This window comes from Blennius ocellaris, assembly GCF_963422515.1.
Source record: "Blennius ocellaris genome assembly, chromosome: 22".
Classification (NCBI taxonomy): Eukaryota; Metazoa; Chordata; class Actinopteri; order Blenniiformes; family Blenniidae; genus Blennius; species Blennius ocellaris.
In genome coordinates this window covers 14,790,584-14,809,776 of record NC_137671.1, presented here as the reverse complement: position 1 = coordinate 14,809,776, position 19,193 = coordinate 14,790,584, and the positions used below count along the sequence as shown (strand labels likewise).

At 43.6% G+C, this 19,193-nt stretch overlaps 1 protein-coding gene across 4 annotated transcripts in view; it reads left to right on the top strand.

The window, feature by feature from the left end:
• The window catches only part of ppp1r12a (protein phosphatase 1, regulatory subunit 12A), a 51,338-nt gene that overhangs the window by 13,317 nt on the left and 18,828 nt on the right, over positions 1-19,193 (top strand). For all 4 annotated transcript variants that reach the window (XM_080518121.1, XM_080518120.1, XM_080518122.1 and 1 more), the window contains exons 2-4: positions 9,544-9,674; positions 14,266-14,384; positions 18,832-18,991. In XM_080518121.1, the coding sequence (XP_080374247.1) occupies positions 9,544-9,674; positions 14,266-14,384; positions 18,832-18,991 (410 nt within the window). The remainder of the gene's footprint in view (positions 1-9,543; positions 9,675-14,265; positions 14,385-18,831; positions 18,992-19,193) is intronic.

The window sequence follows — 19,193 nt, the reverse complement described above, 5'->3', positions numbered from 1 at the left end:
CATTTCACTGTTTTGCACAAGAAGGTTTCATTCAAATTGGCCTAATGTTGAGATTGTAGTCAGTTTTGTTAGTTATTGGTTGGTTTTACGGAAATATAGAGATTTTCATCACACATATACTCTGTGTCACAACAAAGAAAAAGTTTAAAATGTAGAAATAAAAGTCATTACGGCACAATTTTACTTGTCTGAATCACTCAAAGTGAAATTGGGCTGTGTGTCGACCCTGGCTAAACATTCAAACATCCATGTCATTGTGAATTACCGCCAAAAATGTACATCTATATTTCTTAATTCACTTCAAAGGAGTTTGGGGTTGGAAAACCAGAGATGTTTTGGCAGTACCGTGAGCATCAGAAAACGACTCCATATCCAACTCAAACATGAACCTGTATAGTGCTGCTAGCAAGCCTAATTTTATGTTAATTTGACATCATTGCCAGAGAGACGCTGTGACTGGAGCAGAAAACTGCTCCTCACGACTCAACTGTAAAGTGGATTTGCCATTCGATTGAAATATGTGACTGTTGAGTTGAGAAACACTCGCTGACATTGGCAAACAACAGCTACAATCCCAGTTATGTGCAAGGTCAGATACAACTATGGAAAAGAGAGGAAAAATGTAGTTTTGGCTGGATCTGTGAGAGAGCGCTCATTTTGCCTTCCTTGTGGGACCTGCAACTTGTGATCAAACCACCAAAACGCTGGATTCCACAACAATTACTCCATTTAATGGTTAAAATGTGGTTACAGGCCGAAGGTCACCATTAAAGTAAAGTCGAGGCATCTATGGCGAAAGCATTATCTCAACCAGGCCCCAGAAGTACGGCCTTACAAACTGGAATCCGTGTGCTTGTTGAATTGAGCTTTTCATCGATCACTGAAGTATGTAGAATATCAACAAAGCGGAAAATGATGTGCAGGGCAACAATACTTGCACATTTCACACTTGACACGGATTCAGAGAGCTCAGTGTTCCACACTGCTTCATTTCAGTTCAGCTAGAAATGACTTTATATGCCATGTTTGACAGAAGACACACGGGAAGACGTCACTTTTTTTGCCCTAATGCAGAAAAAGTCCTTCGAGATCCTTTCTGGTTGCTTTTTTTTCTACAATGAAATGCTGTGTATTGTTAACAATATGTCAAAAACACGCTTTTGAAATGTGGAGGCCTCAAGAGGTGAGAGAAAATAAATGTATGTGGCTTACCACTGAATGCATCTTTTATCTTCGTCTGTACAAAGTGACCTTGAAGGAACAGCTGAGTTATGTGTGCCTGAAGCATCACATGTAATTCATTGGCGATGTGTCTGTTCATGTGCAGGAATCTTTTTAAACACACGGAGTTGTTTGAATGACGCCTTTGTGGAACTCTTTGGTAAATTGGAATCAACTCGTCATTCGGTGAAGTTTCGGTTGGATGCCATGATGGACGTGCACCACTGACGCCTTCCTGGGCCGCCAGTGAGCCGGCAGCCCGGGCCACTGACTTTCTGCTCCAGTCGTCCATCAGAGGGCGCTACAAAAGGAAGTCGAGGAGGGGAGGGGTCTTCAAGTGTCTCCTTGATGTGGAGTGTTGCTAAATTAAGCTTGGAGCTCTCTGCACGAGCTCTCCGCAGATTAAAAAAAACAAAACAAAAAACACCGGGCCTTTTTACACACACACATACACATACAGTAGCCCTGAACAATAACAGGAGGAACTCGTTGAACAAACGGTTTCAGGTTTCACGACAGTGCAAGTGCCATCAATGATTTTGGACGATGTAAAAGCACATTTTATGAGCTTGTTGCAGGTCATCTGGTGTGTTTTTATGACTCCATCATGTTGGATTTCAGTTGTGAACTCTGGTAGTAAAAGCCGGGAATGGTGGAAAAACACGTGGCACAAGTACAAACACTGCTGTTTCTGTATTGTTCTGGATTGTGGCTCAAATTCATTCATAAGACGGAAGTTTTGAAGATCGGTAAGAAAGTGGTAATTTTAGGTTGAGTACTGGACTTCTTCATGTTCTTCACAATAGAAAATATTAATGTTAACATGTGTTGTGCTCAATCTTTGAAGTCTTGATGTGAGCACTCTTATTTATTTCAATCATGATTTATTCTCAAAATTTCAAGGAAAAGGACGTTGCCCTGGACCCCTAAAATCCAATGATGTGAAGTACAATGTCATGTTGGTGTACAATAGTTCCCTGTGGTGGTTTTTGGTTGAACGTTGTACTTCAGACTCGGGGCCCCATTTACTTGATGTTTTCACGTAAAAACAGAAGAATTCCGTTGCATTTTTGCGTGTTAACACGATGATGGTGCTCGGAGCCACCGGAAACATTTAATTTTATTACATTTTTTTAAATAAAGGCTCGTAAGGTGGAACTTTTTTCTGAACGGTTGCGTAAAAAGGACTGCAGTTAACCCGTGCCCTTAATAGCAACCTTGGTAAATAACTCGCGATCAAGTTGCTATGGCAATAAGACACTTTAGTATGGAACAGTTACGTGTGACATTTCTATATCAGCTCTGAAGTCGCCACACAGACTTCTCGGGGTCACAGTCCAGGTCGGCTCTTCATTGTACATAAAAGGTGGCGTCTGCAACAGGAACATCTTTGAACCAACCGGCCGTTTGCCTTCTGCACCGCTGTCAGGCGCTTTGTGAAGAACCCCCGTGCACTTTAAAATGAAGTCTTTTCTCTATTTATTTATGTTTCTTACAAGGTCTTAACCCTGTTCTTTCTTTGGCTTTGCTGTCGTGGCAACAGACCAGCCTCCTTTCTCAGTCTCACGTCATGGGTGCAGCAGTTTCTTCTTCTTCTTCTTTTTTTTTTTTCCTCCCAGAGTGGATTAGCCCATCTTTTTTGTTGAGTCTAAGATCCAAAATAATCCATATGATTTCAGGATCAGGCAGCTGTGTATGATCTCATTGTGTTACATATTTTACATTAATCCCACCACTGAACTTTTAAATCACCTTGTTAATTGATGATTCCTTGGAAGTGGTGGAACTACTTTCTCCGAGCAGTTTGGTGGCGGCTCTTCTCTTCTTTCCTTTCTCAATAACGGCTAAAGTTCTGCTTTCGATTAGCTTTTGTGCACACAAATATTTAATTGTATTGAGCATCATTGTACCAGTATAATTTAAAATATGGAACAGCATTATGGCAGAATATAAAGTGATGCAGACATCGGTGTCATTTCAGTGGTTTTTAACAAGCCTTTGTGTTTTCGCTGGAGTAGTGTCACGGTTATTACACCATCTGAGTGTCCAAGTACATTTCTCGGCTATCAAATCATATGTGTGTTTAGGAGTAAAGTTAAAGCTTTTGACACAAACCTCATATCCTTTTTTTAATGGCTTGATTCAAGATTTGTAGATTAATAACCAGAAAAAGGGCACAATGGCATCGCATCTGTAAGGATTTGAACTTGTGAATGATCTCGTGAGCATGTCTGTTCATAATTTGGCGCTATTGGTATGTATTTGTAACGAAACCACGGAGAACAATATGCTATAAACATTACTAGACATTCGTTTGGACATTGGAAATGGAAAATGGACATTTTCACAAAGTTCCGTTTTCCCACTTTCCCCTCTATGTTCCTGAAGCGATTCAGAGCCTTTATGTGGAGTTTTTCCACGGTTTTCCACTGAATCCCTCCAGCCTGCTCCTGTGTTGTGAAATGTGATGCCGACTCTGTGTTGCTTTACGTTACTGTAGTTCTGTGCCTTTCCAATCACACCCTGCACAGCCTAATGGAATAACCTCCTCTTTCTGAGGACCATGTACATTAAAGCCCATCGACGAATCAAACGCGGCATCCGGAGTCCATCGATCGGTTTCGTGCTTGATTGGATTTTTGCTGTCACATCAACTTCCCAGAAAGCAGCCGTTTCCATTTTAGAGGAGCTTTTATCAGAGCGAGCAGCGTCCTGCTGCATCTCCTCACACACCGACGGCGAACAACGAGCCTGAGCCGTTACCAGGAGTACCCAGATTACTCCCGTTCTTTACTCCGGTAGAAGTGCAGGTACTTAAAAAGATGGACTCAGATAAAAGCATAAACCCTCATTCTGAAATGTACCAGAGTGTAAAAGAAGTCTCGTGTTCAAACATGCAGCCCGTGGGCCCGAACGAGGTTTTAGGATGACCTTCTGTAGTATGTAAATAACAAATGACATTAACTGCACATTTTTTATCAAGTGGGGCTGCTCTTCCTGATGCCTCATTGTTGCGTTAATAAAATTGGATTTATGTTTTATTGTAGTAATTTTCGGTTTGGTTTTGGAAAACATGGACTTTATCAAAACGTATACTCAGTGCCACAATAAAGACAAACTTCAATTTAAATGTATAGATTTATAATTGATTTAAAATTGATTTATAAAAAGCATTAGTATTAATCTAAGGTTACAGTAGCACTATTTTATGGTGCTATTTTACTGACCCGACCCACTTCCAGTGAAATTGGGCTGAATGTCACCCTGGACTATAAAGCGTTGGAGGAAAGGACTTTCTTTTCATCCCATCGGAATGAGTGATTACCACTCTCAGATTTGTGTTCTTCACTCTTCGGCTCGCTCTTTTCTCTCCCTTCCATCTTATTGACTCCCAGCTTGAAGAGGCCTCCTCCGTCCTCCTGCGAGGCGCACTGGCCAAACAGGTTTAAATGGCGACGTGTCTGTTTGCGAGTGAGTCACAGCACGTCTGAATGCTCCGCCGCGAAGCTCCGTACAGGTTCTATATGTCACTCGGGGGGGCTGACCGTCATGTGCGAGACTGGATTAGGGCCCACAGCGTTTCCTAATATAACTTGAATTATTGGTTACGTGCCCTTGCCCTGCTTTTCCTGACGCCGTCTCTCCGTTATGAAACACTTGTATGGTTTGGACCATACAAGGATTGAGGGCGCACATGTGTGCACATACGAAAGATGCTGCACAGACGCTCGCCCTCTCAGATGCTGCAGGAGTAATGATCATCTTTGGCTTTGTTCCACTCGCTCCTCGCTGTCCCCTGGGCGGCGACGCTAAGCATACCCTCCATGCAGGCCGTGTCTCCGGCACCTGTCAACCACAGACAATCACAGCGCCATCAGGGGGATTACCTTTGTTGGGCTCCGGTCGCTGCTGGGAGGAGTCGGCGGTGACGCAGCCAAGAGGGAGGTCGCAGCCATCACCGTTCACCTTAAGGGGCTCGTTTCCATTCTTAGGCCAGGACAAGACTTTGAAGAGATAATGGGCGAGGGGGAGGATTTGGATGAGGGTGCAGGGAAGAGTTTTCAGATGAGAAGCAGGCCTTTTAAAACTGCTAATCACCATCTGACTGCTGAGATATGAGCTGGATGTACAACAGCTGCATCGGAGGCAATAAACTCTGTTCCAAAGAAGAAACTGGATGAGGCCATTTGTCAGAAGACGATGAAATACGTTAAGATTATTTTATCTCATGTGTAAACCAATAGGAGACTTTGTTTATTCCCTCAAAATAAACCAATAAAGGAGGTTGGATATTGAAAACATATCCATTATATTTCTATTTGAACTGTAAGCTGGAAAAATGAAAAACTCATACAACGATCTTTGAAGTGTTAAAATGTTGAATCCAGTTGCTTTGGTAATAATAGAAATATGTTCCAATTCCTTGAGCTATTCGTGAGAAAATGGGGATTTTTTTTGGGACACATTTTCCTGCGTCTCATGCTTCAAGAACCTCCTGTCTATATTTTTCCACTTTAAATTAATAAGCTATTAGTTGAAGGTTTTCACACTGATTTTTCTGCTTTTTATGCATCTTTAATTTCTGCATTTTTTAATAAGAAAACAGTATAATGTTTGCTTCACCAATGGTTTAACACACAAAACCTGAGCATAGTTGAGTGTTTTGATGTCTTAACAAACCATTAAAAAAAGATTCAGCAGACCTATAAGGTGGAGATTAGAATTTGGTAAAAAAAGAGGATTTAGAAAGTTTTGTTTTGCGACGGCAGACACGCTGAAAAGGCTGGAGTTGGTGCTGTTAGTTTTCGTGGAGTCAGAGCTGGAGCGTTTTCAAAAAGTGGCGTTTTCAGTGATTCCAACCATCATTTGCCTAAACTAACAACCAGAATGCAACCAAATTTAGCGCTTTCACTTGAAAACACCAGGACGGGTGAGGATTAGTGGGTTGCCAGGTCGGTGTAAAAACTCTCGGGTTTTGCCAGCGGAGCACAATCACTTGTCCTCATTTTTACTCCAGAAGGAGACGGCACGGTAATGAACCTCTGAGGATTGGAAGTGGCTGTGAAAAATCAGGACCCGGCGTCCTCGCTGAGAAACGTACGCTGATGTGATGAGATGGCGATAGATGGATTTAATGGGTATCATCTGTTCTTCTTTGTCAAAAAGTCCATCTGTAGCATGTGAACTTCTGAAATCCTACACACACACACACACGTACACGCACACACACACATGCACACACACAGATAATCTCCACCGAGGCTCTCTGCAGCCCCGCTGCTGTAAACGGCCCAAATTTGGACAAGGATTCCAGCCAGATAGTCGTGTGCCCCGAACGTGAGACAGCCATGCGTGTTCACGTGTTTCTGTTTCTTTTGGTCGGCGCTCCCGTTGCCATAGCAACCACAGGACGGAGTGAGACGGTCCAGGCACGGTGTTCACCGATGGATCCGAGGAGTCGGGGGCAGAGTTTAGACATCAATAAGTGGCAATTGCGTTTTATAGATTTCTAATGTTTGTAGTAATTCTTCACCACGGTGGCAGTCAGAGGACACGACTTTCTTTCAAGCTGTTTAGGAAAGCTGCAAACATACTTGAAAAGTCACTTTATTTCTTCTTGAGAGGACTTTGCCTGTCACATTGTTTTGTGCGAGACGCCTCCATGACTACACGGCTTTTGTGTTTCTGAATGAAGAGAACTCTACAGGTTCTACAAGGATTTGATTTTGACTAAAGTCCTGAAAGTTAGGAAAGCGTCTTTGCCAGCACGAGTTTGCTGGTTCAAATCCCACTGCTTTGGATCTGGCAACAATGTCCTTTCAGGTCCTGCTTCCATGACGATTCAAAAATGCATCGATTTTGGGTTCATTTCAGAAAAGTTTCATGTTTACATGTTTTCATGTCTACATGACCTTGTTATTATCCATGTACTCGCACATGTGCAGAGGAACTACTTGCTCCAGTCGTGGTGCGCATGCACAGTAGCAGTGTTTCCGTCGTCCGCAAGGCGAACATTTTTAGAAAGTATTGTTTTCACCGGTCTACATGGAGACGGAGTCTGATCGATTCCAAAAAGTTGCGTTTTCAGTAGCTCCCATCACCGATGTTGTGTAAACAGCCCTAAAATTGTTCAGGATGTGAGGGAGGGCACCTGGGGTAAAAACTCGAGGCAAGTGAAACGTGCAAATCACATGATCTGCCGTGACGCCCTGGGACGGAGCAGTCTTAATGTGTTACTGTGTTTAAATCACATGCACTTTTTAATATTTGCAACTGGGCTTGTAGAGCTCGGTGATATGGTCATATATTGGTGATTTCAAGAAAAGAGCAATGAGCTCGTTGCGTTTTTCTCTTGTAAGTGCCTGCAGAAGTGACGGTGAATGTTTACTCAACCATTAGTTTGCACCAGGTCTGATCTCCGCCTTTCTGGCACGTCCAGGAACACTTTAAGGAAGCTGCTCAAACAGGAAGTTCCTCACACGAAAGATGTAAAATTCATCTGTCTGTATCTATGCAACATCACACGGTGGCTACTTTACAGATATCGTAGGCTAAAAAGCAGAAAAAGTCGACAAAATCGACAACTTCTGCCGCCTTGACTGAACCACGTCAGCAGTTTACGCCACACGTCTTATTGGGAGCTCAAAAATGATTTGAATTGCAGAAATGTCCATTTTGAACTGAAACACAATGAGTTGTATGAGACGCTGTGGTTCGACGAAGGCAGATAACAGGAATTACATGTTTGAGAGCTGTACTTTGCTTGAAAAATGCAGATTTTGCATACTTTTTTGCCAGCAGCTCTTGATTTAATGCACACTATGCTTCATATTTCAGCCTCAACTTATAGATAAACATGCAACAGCTGAGAGATCCTGGATTAGATGCCTCCCACTGGCAGCTGCTCTTTTTGCTCGGGGTTCTGCTTTTGTTTTCATTGTTTCGCCTGCTGTGTGCGGTTTGGTTTCAGAAAATGGTTAAGCAATTGTGTTGATTTCTGATAACCCAAGTTCAAGCTCTCCACTTCTGATCTTGTTTAATGTTGCTCGGTGCTTAATATTTTAATGTCTAGCGGTCTTTGTGCGTTTACAGTTTGTGTTGTTGCTGCTAATGTATACTTGTGCAATATATATATATATAAGTGAGAGCTTGTCTGTTTTTTTGCCCAGTTTGTATTATTATTGTTTTATTTGATATTTATTAGCTTGTTTTTAAATAGCTGCTCCCAACACACCCAGCTTTTGTTTCTGATACATTGAGTTTTGTGTTCTTTTAGCCGTACTCTATTATGTTGAGTGCAGTTTAAAATGCATATCCTTATAACTAAATATAATATATAGCATCACTGGAAGAAGTCCTTAATCTACTTAAAGATGCAAACATGAGGAATACAGTTGTTTATTACCTGTAAATATGCTTTTTTTTCTTAATGTTTACAAATTAACATTCAATCACATCGGCAACTTCAAACAAGTAGTATCGATGTAAAGCAGACGGTCATGAATTATAGTTTGTAGTTTCTAGTATTTTACCGAGTGCATCTAAAACACAACAGAGTACATTATATGCTGACAAAATATTCATAAAACGCATGTTTTAAGCTATTAAATACAATGAAAAATTGGAGGTGGGTGAACCTTTTCCTTAACAACATCTTTAAATTTCTATTACATTACATTTTCATATAACGCAACAATATCTCGATAATACAATATATTGATCGTATTGCTAGCTAATAGCGTTCAGTCCAAATCGACATCATTTACGCAGAGACGGTGTAATCTGAAGGTCTGACGTTCCCGAGCTTCTCAGTCTATCAACCAGGACTTTGTCTTGGAGGAAACTAGTGTAAATTGAACCTGTGGCGGAAACAGACCTCCTCATAGTAAAGACTTAGTGGAACTATATTGCCTCATTAGTTTTTGTTTGGGGTTTTTTTTTTGGGGGGGGGGTGTATTTTAGTGAATCAAGTATTTACTTTAAAATGCATGTGGTTTACACCCATCCACAAGCAGTGCCTCCACGCCTCAATCAGCAGTACTATGCTATGTGGTATTTCAAGCAGCCCCGCTATGCGGAGGCATTTTGGGAACGCTCCGGCTGCCAAAAATTCCCCAACAATTCTGGACACACATGGCAATCTATCAGCCGCAGCGTAACGCTCTTTCCCTGCAAGACGTTTGTAACCGGAGAGCGGTCCGTCCCGCTGACATGAGCTCACACACACACACACACACACAGGGCACGTCATGGTCCTTTGCTTTTTACAGTGGCCTTAACCCCCCCCCCCCACTCTCTCTCTGCTTCTTCTCTCTCGTTCAGGCATGCATCGATGACAACGTTGACATGGTGACTTTCCTGGTGGAGCACGGAGCGTGCATCAATCAGCCCGACAATGAGGGCTGGATCCCCCTCCACGCCGCAGCCTCCTGTGGATACCTCGACATAGCGGAGTGAGTACCAAGAACGCCGTCCGATCTGAATCCTGCAAACTGATCTTCACATCCTGTTTTGTTTCTGCAACAGCGCATCCGACGAGGGTCGTCATAAACTGCCGCACTGCGCCGTGAAGCCGCTGGTCGGGTGTTTTTAGCTCATATGATGCGATTTCATTTGGCTCAAAGTGACTTCGGGACTGACATGGCCGGCCTCCAGCCGAGGCCTGTGCTCTCCCGTCGGCCCTCCGGGCCTCTCATTAGTGACCTCTGGCTCTGAATTCCCGCTCCAAGTGTCGGACTAATGAGGCAGGTCTCAGTATGTTGTGGATTTAATAGTTGCCTGTAAATTGAGCCACGAGCGAGCATCTCAAATGAAGCAGTGGTGATAACTGCTGTCGTGGATGTGCGACCACAAACCGCCTGAAGCCCTGTTTACGTGACTGAAGTGAAAAGGCATCATTTTTGTAAAATAGTTAAAAGAAGAATTTCCCTCTGGAATTAATAAAATATTTCTATTCCTTTCCAACATGTCTAAATTGTCTACAAAATCCTGAAAAAGAAGGTTGAAACCTCTGTAATCAGACGGCTAAACAACTAAAAATGTAATGAAATGTTTATCATCCTAAATGAGAATCGAAACTTCAATAGTGCAACAGAAGACACATTTTATGTTCCGATATCAAAACTATGTATGAAACTTTAAGAGCCGTGTCAACCTCATTGTAAAAGTTTAATGTGTTTTGCGGCTCCAGTTAAATTTGATTTGGTGGAAAGTGATGAAAATGGCTCGTAAAGGTTGAACACCCCTGGTGTAGTTCCTGTTCACATCAACTGGGGTATTGTGCCGTTTCCATAGCGACTGAGCAGTTCAACAGTGGGAGCGGTACATGTATGTGGCGAATGTTGGGAAAGGGAACATCTGAAGAAGAATCGGGAGAAGCTGTCTGTGAAATCCAGATTTATATATATATATATATATATATATATATATATATATATATATATATATATATATATATATATATATATATATATATATATAGTGCAGGCATTGATAATGTTATGGCCAATTGATTATCATTTATATGATAGCTGTTTCACAGTTGCATATTTGCCAAATTGTTATTACACATTTTTTTTTAATTCTGTTGAAAGATCTAAGAATCTGTAACAATTCTGAGATTTGCTCTGTATTTTAGTTTAGTGTTTAAATTTTCTATGTGTACAAATTACAAAGATTTTCTGCTCAACTGGATTAGCAGAGTTTGGAACTACTGATGTATAACATGAACACCTGAGGTAATTTTTTAAGATTATTTAGCGAAAATGCACATATTTGCAAATTGCCACCTTTAAAATTGTTTAGTTTTTCAGTATTTGAGGAATGTCAGCCCTCGACATTGTCTCCGATGCCCTGCATCACCATCTTTGGGAAAAGCCTCAACTCAACATATTGGGTATTCTGCTTCCTTCCCTTTACAGCTCGAACAAAAAGCATCAGGCTTTCAACCTGTCTTTGAAGTTGTTGGTTTTCAAACAAACCACCGGCCACAAATCTGTTATCAACTCCAAGTCTAAATTGTTTGCGAGCTGGAGTAAGTGGAGCATGAATCATCTCAGGAATATGCAAAACACAGAGTGGCCGCACACTTCCCTCTAACGTTCAGCTCCTGTCGGCTTGAACTGATCTCTGTTTTGACTATTGTCCCGGGAATTCCTTCACGAGTTGGGAAGTTTTGCCTGAAGTAAATCTTTCCAAGGACGGGCTGTGTTCAGCACTGCTCGGAGGGAAACTGGTTCAATTTGAACTTGTTGTTGTGAATGAAATGAACACTTGGGCTGTGTTCTCTCCGGCGATGGCATTGACTTGAGAAAATGCTGGTCATTTGCGTAATGCAGCACGACCAGCAGACCCGTCACCGTCTCCTGGAGGCCCAGACTGGAGCGGCAGCCCACCCATCTGATAGCTCCGGCACACAATGCAACCGTGATGTAATCAAATATGCAGAGATCAGGGTCACTCACTATATCTGGAATCGAGCTCCACAGTTGTTTTCTCGGCCCCGTGTCTTTTTTTTGTATTTTTTTTTTTTAACCCAAGGTAAGAACATGACTCGCGGGCCGGGCCGTAAGCACAGCAGATGTTATCAGAGGATAGTTAAACAGGCTGAAGCGGCCCGACGGAGCTCCGCTGTGCTCATTGTTCAGCATATTGGGAGTGTGCTGTGACCTGCTTTACTTCTGTGTTACATTACAGGAACCTGGCTAAAGATTATCCCCTCCATCCATGTTTGCCTTTACTGTAAAGGAAGAAGAAATAAGCTTCAGCACAGGCTTTCTGAGTTGGTCTGATTATGTTTAAGGGCAAGATTATAGTTTAAGAATTTGCCATCTCGTGTTAGAAATACGTCAACACAATCGTTTCTCAGGTGGACTGTTGTTTATAAATGAAAGAGGCTCAAGCTTTTGTAACAGTTCAGGTGTAAATCCACCAGTAAGATGCTTGGCTGTCGTTTTATGTTATTGCCAGCTGAGGTCAGTTATGTGTTTTTGAAGAACACCTTCAAGCCCCGTTAACACAACAGCGTGTCAGAAAAAAAAACCCCAACGATTTAATCGGGCTTATGTCTGTCTGTTTCCAATTTGTTAAAATGAACGATCCTGAAAGTTTTCCACTCGCCTTTTTATGGAGCATTGTGACAAAACAATACACGACTTGTCTTATCTTGATGCGCTCCCAGTTTTTAAAGGTTTAAAATTGTTGACGCGTGAGATCAGAGTGGCCTCGTGAACCGAGCATCGGCACAGAGCCACTATTACGGAATACAGGCCCGTTGTTGTCGTCGTCACATTTTGAGAGAAAAGGTCAAGTGGCCGTCGCGTTACGGGTGAGTAATGGAGACATCGTGTCACGGGGAGGGACTCCACAACCTGACGTGGGCGGCAGGCTGTCAATAGGCTGGTGTTCGGTCCCAGCATCCTCACTCTGGACGGCAGAGCAGGCCGGTTATCTGTTGCCCCCCCCCCCCCCCCCCCGGTGTCCCCGCAGCCATCTGATTGTTAGGGCTGGTTAAGAAGCTCACAGCGGGACGGGAGCCCACAAAGCCATCAAACCTAAAATAGGCAGAATAGAAAGTCCAATCAAGAAGAAATAAAACGCTGCAGTCACTCAGCTGCCATCGGAGGGGAAGTCGTGGGCACGGAGAGCGTTTCAAGTGGTGTGTCGGTCTAATGAGAAGGCCCCGAGTCTCACCACGGCTTTAATTGGAAGCATCTGGACTCAAGATGTTGGTTAAAATGTCTTGTTTTGCCGCTGGAGGGAGGCCACGACACGAAGGGTTAAATCACTCAGTGGGCAGCCATCCAATCCCCGAGTTGGATGTTTGATCCCTCGTCTCCATCTGTCCCAAGTGCCTTTGAGCAAGCGACTGAATCCTTAAAGGTCCCCCAATTGAAGTGGAGCACAAGCTTGTAGATGGAGATTGGCAGGTTTGAATCCCCCAGTTGACTGTTTACTACTGTGAGTTCCTGAACTAAAGTTCAACCGCTCTCCCTCAGGGCGGCTGGGAAATGGTTCTACGATCTGTGTGTGCAACAAATAAGGCAATAATCCAATCATGGTGCAGGATCAGGACCTGTTCACACGACGTTTTCAACTGAAAACCGAAAACTTTAGCTGTCCGTTCACACGAAAGTGTTGCGAGTCAGCCTCTCTCTCTCGCTCACTCTCTCTCTCTCTCTCTCTCTTGTCGGGCAGTGCTGTAAATGTGCTTTACGTGTTGCGCTCAGTCACTTTTCCTGAGTGACGAGCAAATGTAGCAACACTTGATTTTATCGTTCAATCACGATGCACTTAGTCCCCGTTGTCATAGAAACCCTACCCTCTCCCAAGAGCTGAGTAGAATGTCTAGAACGTGCATAATAGTGTTCGACTGGTCAGACGCAACGACGAGGAGCTTTTACTCATGTGTATTTTGAAACACAGTGATAATGAGCTATATAAGAGCAACTATTTACTTTTTAAGTCTCTCTGAATCTGGTGTTAAATGTTGATTTTGGTTATCTGGTGGTAATAATAGAAACTGGAGGTTTCATCATTTTCCAAGTCCTTCAGACAAAACTATTTTTGCGACATGTTTCATATGTGCTAAAAACTGCAGGCACATAATTACCCGATTTAATTAAACATATGCTGCGGTTATGCAGCCGTGTGCTTTGAACACCATGTTTGTTTCTCATTTGTGTACTTTTGTTCTAATGGATATGCCCGCCATCGTGTGCCACGTGCAACAGTTATTAAATTGAAATGGATAATTGTGCAGTCGGGCCATTGTAATTACTGTAATTGGTGAATGTATGTCTATAATTTGACCTAACAGTGTCGGGACAATGCGACTGGCTAAACCGGGCACGCAGACTGCACCGTGGTGTCAATCGAAGTTGGCAATGACCCAAAAGCTACATTACTCATCTCCTGTCCTTCAGCTGTTCCTTCATCCGTTAAAAGGAGGGGACATTGCCTTTTACCTCTTTTCTTCCAGAGGCCTCCCTTTGACCTCAAACGGACGCCAGTAATCTGACTTTCCCCACGTTTGTGTCTCTGCAGATATCTCATCGGTCAGGGTGCCAGTGTCGGAGTGGTGAACAGTGAAGGAGAGACGCCTCTGGACATCGCTGAAGAAGAGGCGATGGAGGAGCTCCTGCAGAACGAGATCAACCGGCAAGGTCCGTCCACATCTTGATCACCACGTCCTTCCTGAAAGGAAAACGCAAAAGCGATGCGATGAAGTGAAAACATAACGTTGCCAGTTATTTCTACTCTCTTAAACTCAAAAGTTATAAAAGCTTTTCGTAGTTTAACTGTGATGATTTTAGCCTCTCATCTTCAGATCTCATGAAATATTGCCCTAGTTTGAATGAGTTTATTGGCTTTTATGCGTAAATGATGAGAAATCAAACTCAAGTCTTGAAATAATTCAGTTCACATGTATTTAAAGTTTTACGGTTTTGGCTGAATTATAGGAATAGTTACCATTTCTTTTGTGTTTGGATGTTTGGACTTCACTAACCTGGACCTTTTAAATGCCCATCGTTTCACAATTCAAGTATCATTAGCGAGTTTCAAAGATTCGACTCAAGTTCCGACTTGACATCAACGAACTACAGGAGGCGTAAGAGTCGATTTGGAGGCTTCAATCTCTGCTGTGTTGGAATGGATCAGTCTCTTAATGGAGAGCAGCTTTTAATAAAGGAGTTCGTACACTTTGGGCCAAAAATATTCCGAATGTCAGCGAAATATGCAGAAAACTGATCTGTGGGTGTTTGGTCTCGGTCTGGTCCTCCGTGCGAGGATGTTTCACGGCGAAGCGTTGTTGTGCAACCTCACCCAATCACAGGAGAAATGATTCCTCATGTCGATGGCCTGGCCTCCTGTCTGCCTCAGCCAAGTTCAAGTGTGTTTTCCAACACACTCCGAATTCACCTGCCGTCTGAAGAGAACTTGCGTAACACACAACAGTAATCCAGCTGTGTCCAGGGGCCTCATGTGATCGTTCACCGGCGAGACGTCGGGCCTTTCTATTTCTGGAGAGGGCATTCTTGATGGAAGGCCCTCTCCCCCGGCCGTGTGAGGCCGAGCAGACGTGTTGCCTGGCCCCGGGCCAGAGGGGGGCTCCTCGGCTCACATTCACTCTCAAAGTTTGGCTGGAGTTGCCCCCCCCCGTCCGGGGCATTTATGTCCTCAATGGTTTCTATCACAACCTGCACAGACGAGGGGCAGCGGCAGATAAACATGTGATACGCTGAATTTAACCAACTCCTGTTCTGGATCTGCCGTGCAGAACTCCAACCGGTCCATTTCAGTCCACTGGGTGATTTAACGTAAAAGAAACAGATTTTGCAATTCATTCATGATGTTTGAAATGTGTATCATTTGGCTCAAACTGATTTTGTTGATTTATTTGAGGAAATGTGTTGATTTCTTGGACATAATTGTCGAAAAGTTACAGAAAGTAACAGAAATCTCCACACTGAGCAAGTTAGAAAGATTCAGAGGACGTATTTCCTCTGTTAATCCAGCTAATAAGTTAATATCATCCACCTTCACTGTGGAGATATTGCATATTTCTAACTCCATTTGGAGTCTTTCCTTTGGCAAGATCCTTAAAGATTTTTCTGAATTTTGTAGAAGCTGCGTACTACTTCATGTCTCCCCCGTTGGAGGTCTGAATGTTTTGAAGACGCTGGCATGTAGTGATAAAGAGTGCTGGCTGCGTGTTCTGCTCCTTGGACGTGTTATGCAACGGTGATGAGACGTGCACCCTCCCAAACCTGAAGCATCTGGGGCAGCGGCTCCTGTCGGTGTCGATTTAACTCTGATGGATGCAGCGCTGCGTCAAACTCTGCATGTCCAGGGTCCCCGCTCAACTTTCTGTCGTTGTGAACACACAGAGCAGTTTTTTTGCAGCCGTCCTGACCCGAGGGCAGCGGCGGACAATCCACCGCCCAGTTCTTCATGCGAGAGGTAGCTGGACGCATTATGCAACTGGCTGTTGTGTAACGCTTCTGTATGTTTGTAATGTGATTTTCTCCTCTCAAAGAGAAAGCAGTCACGGGGTTAAACTTGTTAGCAAAGTGGCCGTGGTCTGCAGTAGGCAGGAACGGCCTCTTGATCCTCTGCTTGACCCCGCTCGGGAGGTTGTGCCACCGACATGATAGAGGGTTTTAAAGGGGGGGGGGGGGGTGCTGGTGCTGGTGGGCTTTGTTTTGAGATGTGTTTGTTTCAGTGTAGACGGATGTCGTTGTATCTCTCTTAGCTTCTGTCGGACGCAGTATCAGTTCCACATCCTTTTTTGGTCGTCTGTGTTTTTCCCCCCCTTTATCTTCCTCGGTGCAGCGGTAGAAGATGTGCCGTTCTCTTGTAAAAAAAAAAAAAAGTGAACTGTGAACCGTGGCCGGCTCCTCCACCGCGCTCTGTGTAGTTCTAACTTGGAAGCCGTCAGGCTTCCTGCTTTTTATAGACGTGTCGGCTGCTTCCCCAGAGATCAGAAGACGCTGGCCGACCTGGCCAGCCCCCATCCCAGCACACTTGGTTTTTACTTCGACTTTCCTCTTGACCATCGAGGGAATTTAGACTGAATTTAACATTTGTGCTGAGATCTTATCGACATTGACTGTGAATATCTACTGTCCTGCTGCTCTGCTGCAATGAAACTGGAAATCCGGTCAAACATAAAGTCAGACACTGGTTCATCTTCTTTTTTTGTTTTTCTGAGATTTCAGCTCACTAATCCTCCTAATGAGCAGAATTTCCAGTTTTGAACACGTAGGACTTGTGGAAAAAAACCAACACAACACAAGCTTGAAAGGCCACATTTGTTTTGAACACGCAGTGACACTTTACTAGAAATCCAAAGCAGCAGAAATCATTTGTAAACAAACTAGATTAATGATATAAAACAAGGGATTTTTGGCGACTGATCCTGGTCTGATTACTCCAGAGCAGATATTTACATATTCATACTTTATTAATCTGCAAATAGTTTTGAATGATTAACAAATATGACACCAGTAAACATTTCAACTGTCTGAAAGCTTCATTCACATCAGCTTAGTTCAGCTGGAGTTATTGTGAAACATCCTTGTTTTGAAAGCAATATTCAGCTGAACAGTCGGACAGTCTATTTGATCAACAATGAAAAGGAATAAATCACTTTTTTTTTTTTATTCTGAATTTGTAAAGTCAAAAAGACAATTCCGTGTCCTCTTCTACTCTTCATCTATCCTGCCCTCCCTCCTGCTGTCAGGCAAAATGTGCTGACTCCGGTGTATTTTCATTAGTATTAAAAGCTCCACAACGCGGTCTTGAAGTCTTCTTGGGTTTCACAGACGGAGAGTAATGACGTATCCCCAACAAAAAGCTATAAGATCAGCTGAAGCTCTGGCTCCTTCCCCCGGAGCGCTTTCTGGATCCTTGTTTATATAGCCGAGCGCAGCTAAACTCGCCGCTGACTCACGCAGCGGCGCGTTTCAGACGGTCTTGCGTTCCAACCAGGTGTCAACAAGACAATACAGGCCTGTTTTCCTCGCTGCCCTGCGCGCAGCGTATAGCTGAGACGTGTTGACCCACATCGCCGGCCGGGGGCTTTTCACAGCTACTGTTCTGTGGTTTAACTGACACAAGATTGGCAGAGAAGTCTCCCAGACAGGATCCGATTGTCAACACCGGAGCACGGACCAGTAAAATGTCTGTTTCTGTTCCGTCGAGCCTCACAGATGGTCAATACCTCCTACACCTGGATAAATCATGCTGTCACTGTACAAAGGCTTCATTTAATATACCAATTTTAAGGCTTTTTGGAGCCAAAACTGGAACTTTCAAAAGGTGGTGAACAACAATCAGCTGAGGCCTCGTTGACTAGGCAACGATTTCAAGTGGAAACGCAAAACTTTCAGAACTTTTTGGGCCTTCATTGAGACGACATTGTTGCTCAGAGCCACTGGCAACTTTTGGAAAACTGATCTGAAGGTGGACATTTTCCAAAACGCTCCGTAGATTGCAAAAATGATAGAAAACGTAAAAACTATGCATTTTTACTACAAACGCTTCAAACGAGGGTCACGTTGCGAGGTCCACATGATATAATCAATCGTAAATACAAAAACGTGGGTAGGTGATGTTGACGTTTGTATTCTCGCTGAGATTGCACAACACTGTTGAGAAAAGGGCCAATAACACGGTTGAAGGTTGTTATTGAAGATGACGAACTCATTCAGCTGGATTTGCTCTTTTATAATCTGTTTTTTGTTGTTTTTATTCGAGGGGATTGTAGCTAAGCCTCGGAATCCAGAGGTGTGGCGCGGAGCTGAAGAGTTTATCTTGATTGATGAGACTTGTAAACTAATCAAAATAGATTCATGTTGAAGGATCCAGTACCAGGATCAGGTTCTTATTTTTTTTTTACACCAATTCTTCTCATGTGTGATCACGGAGTTGTTATTCTAAATGTTTAGATATTTTAAACTGTATGTGATGTGTTTGACACCGCTGGTCTAAAGGGTCCTAAATGTTCTACTGCTGTTTGACGTTTCCCTGGTTCTCTCTGGGTTCCTACGCAGCAGTTTAACCCCTGCATGTCAGCGTTACAGCGTCTGTCTCCTCCCACCTCTGCAGGAGTGGACATCGAGTCGGCGCGGAAAGAGGAGGAGCGCGTCATGCTGCGAGACGCCCGGCAGTGGCTCAACAGCGGTCAGATCCAAGACGTCCGGCACACCAAGTCCGGAGGGACGGCGCTCCACGTCGCCGCCGCCAAGGGATACGTGGAGGTTTTAAAGTGAGCCTGCCGACTTGATTTCGCAGGATGTAAACTTTGTGCAGCGCGCGTGTGATGACGACACTTTTACAGCCCGTTGCATAAGAGCTCCCCTGCACGTTGCATGATATACATACTGTTTACAGCCGAGGCCCAGGATCCGTTTGTCTTTACTCGGCGAATGCCAAACACATCCGAGCCTCTGCGTCTTGTCACCGCGCTC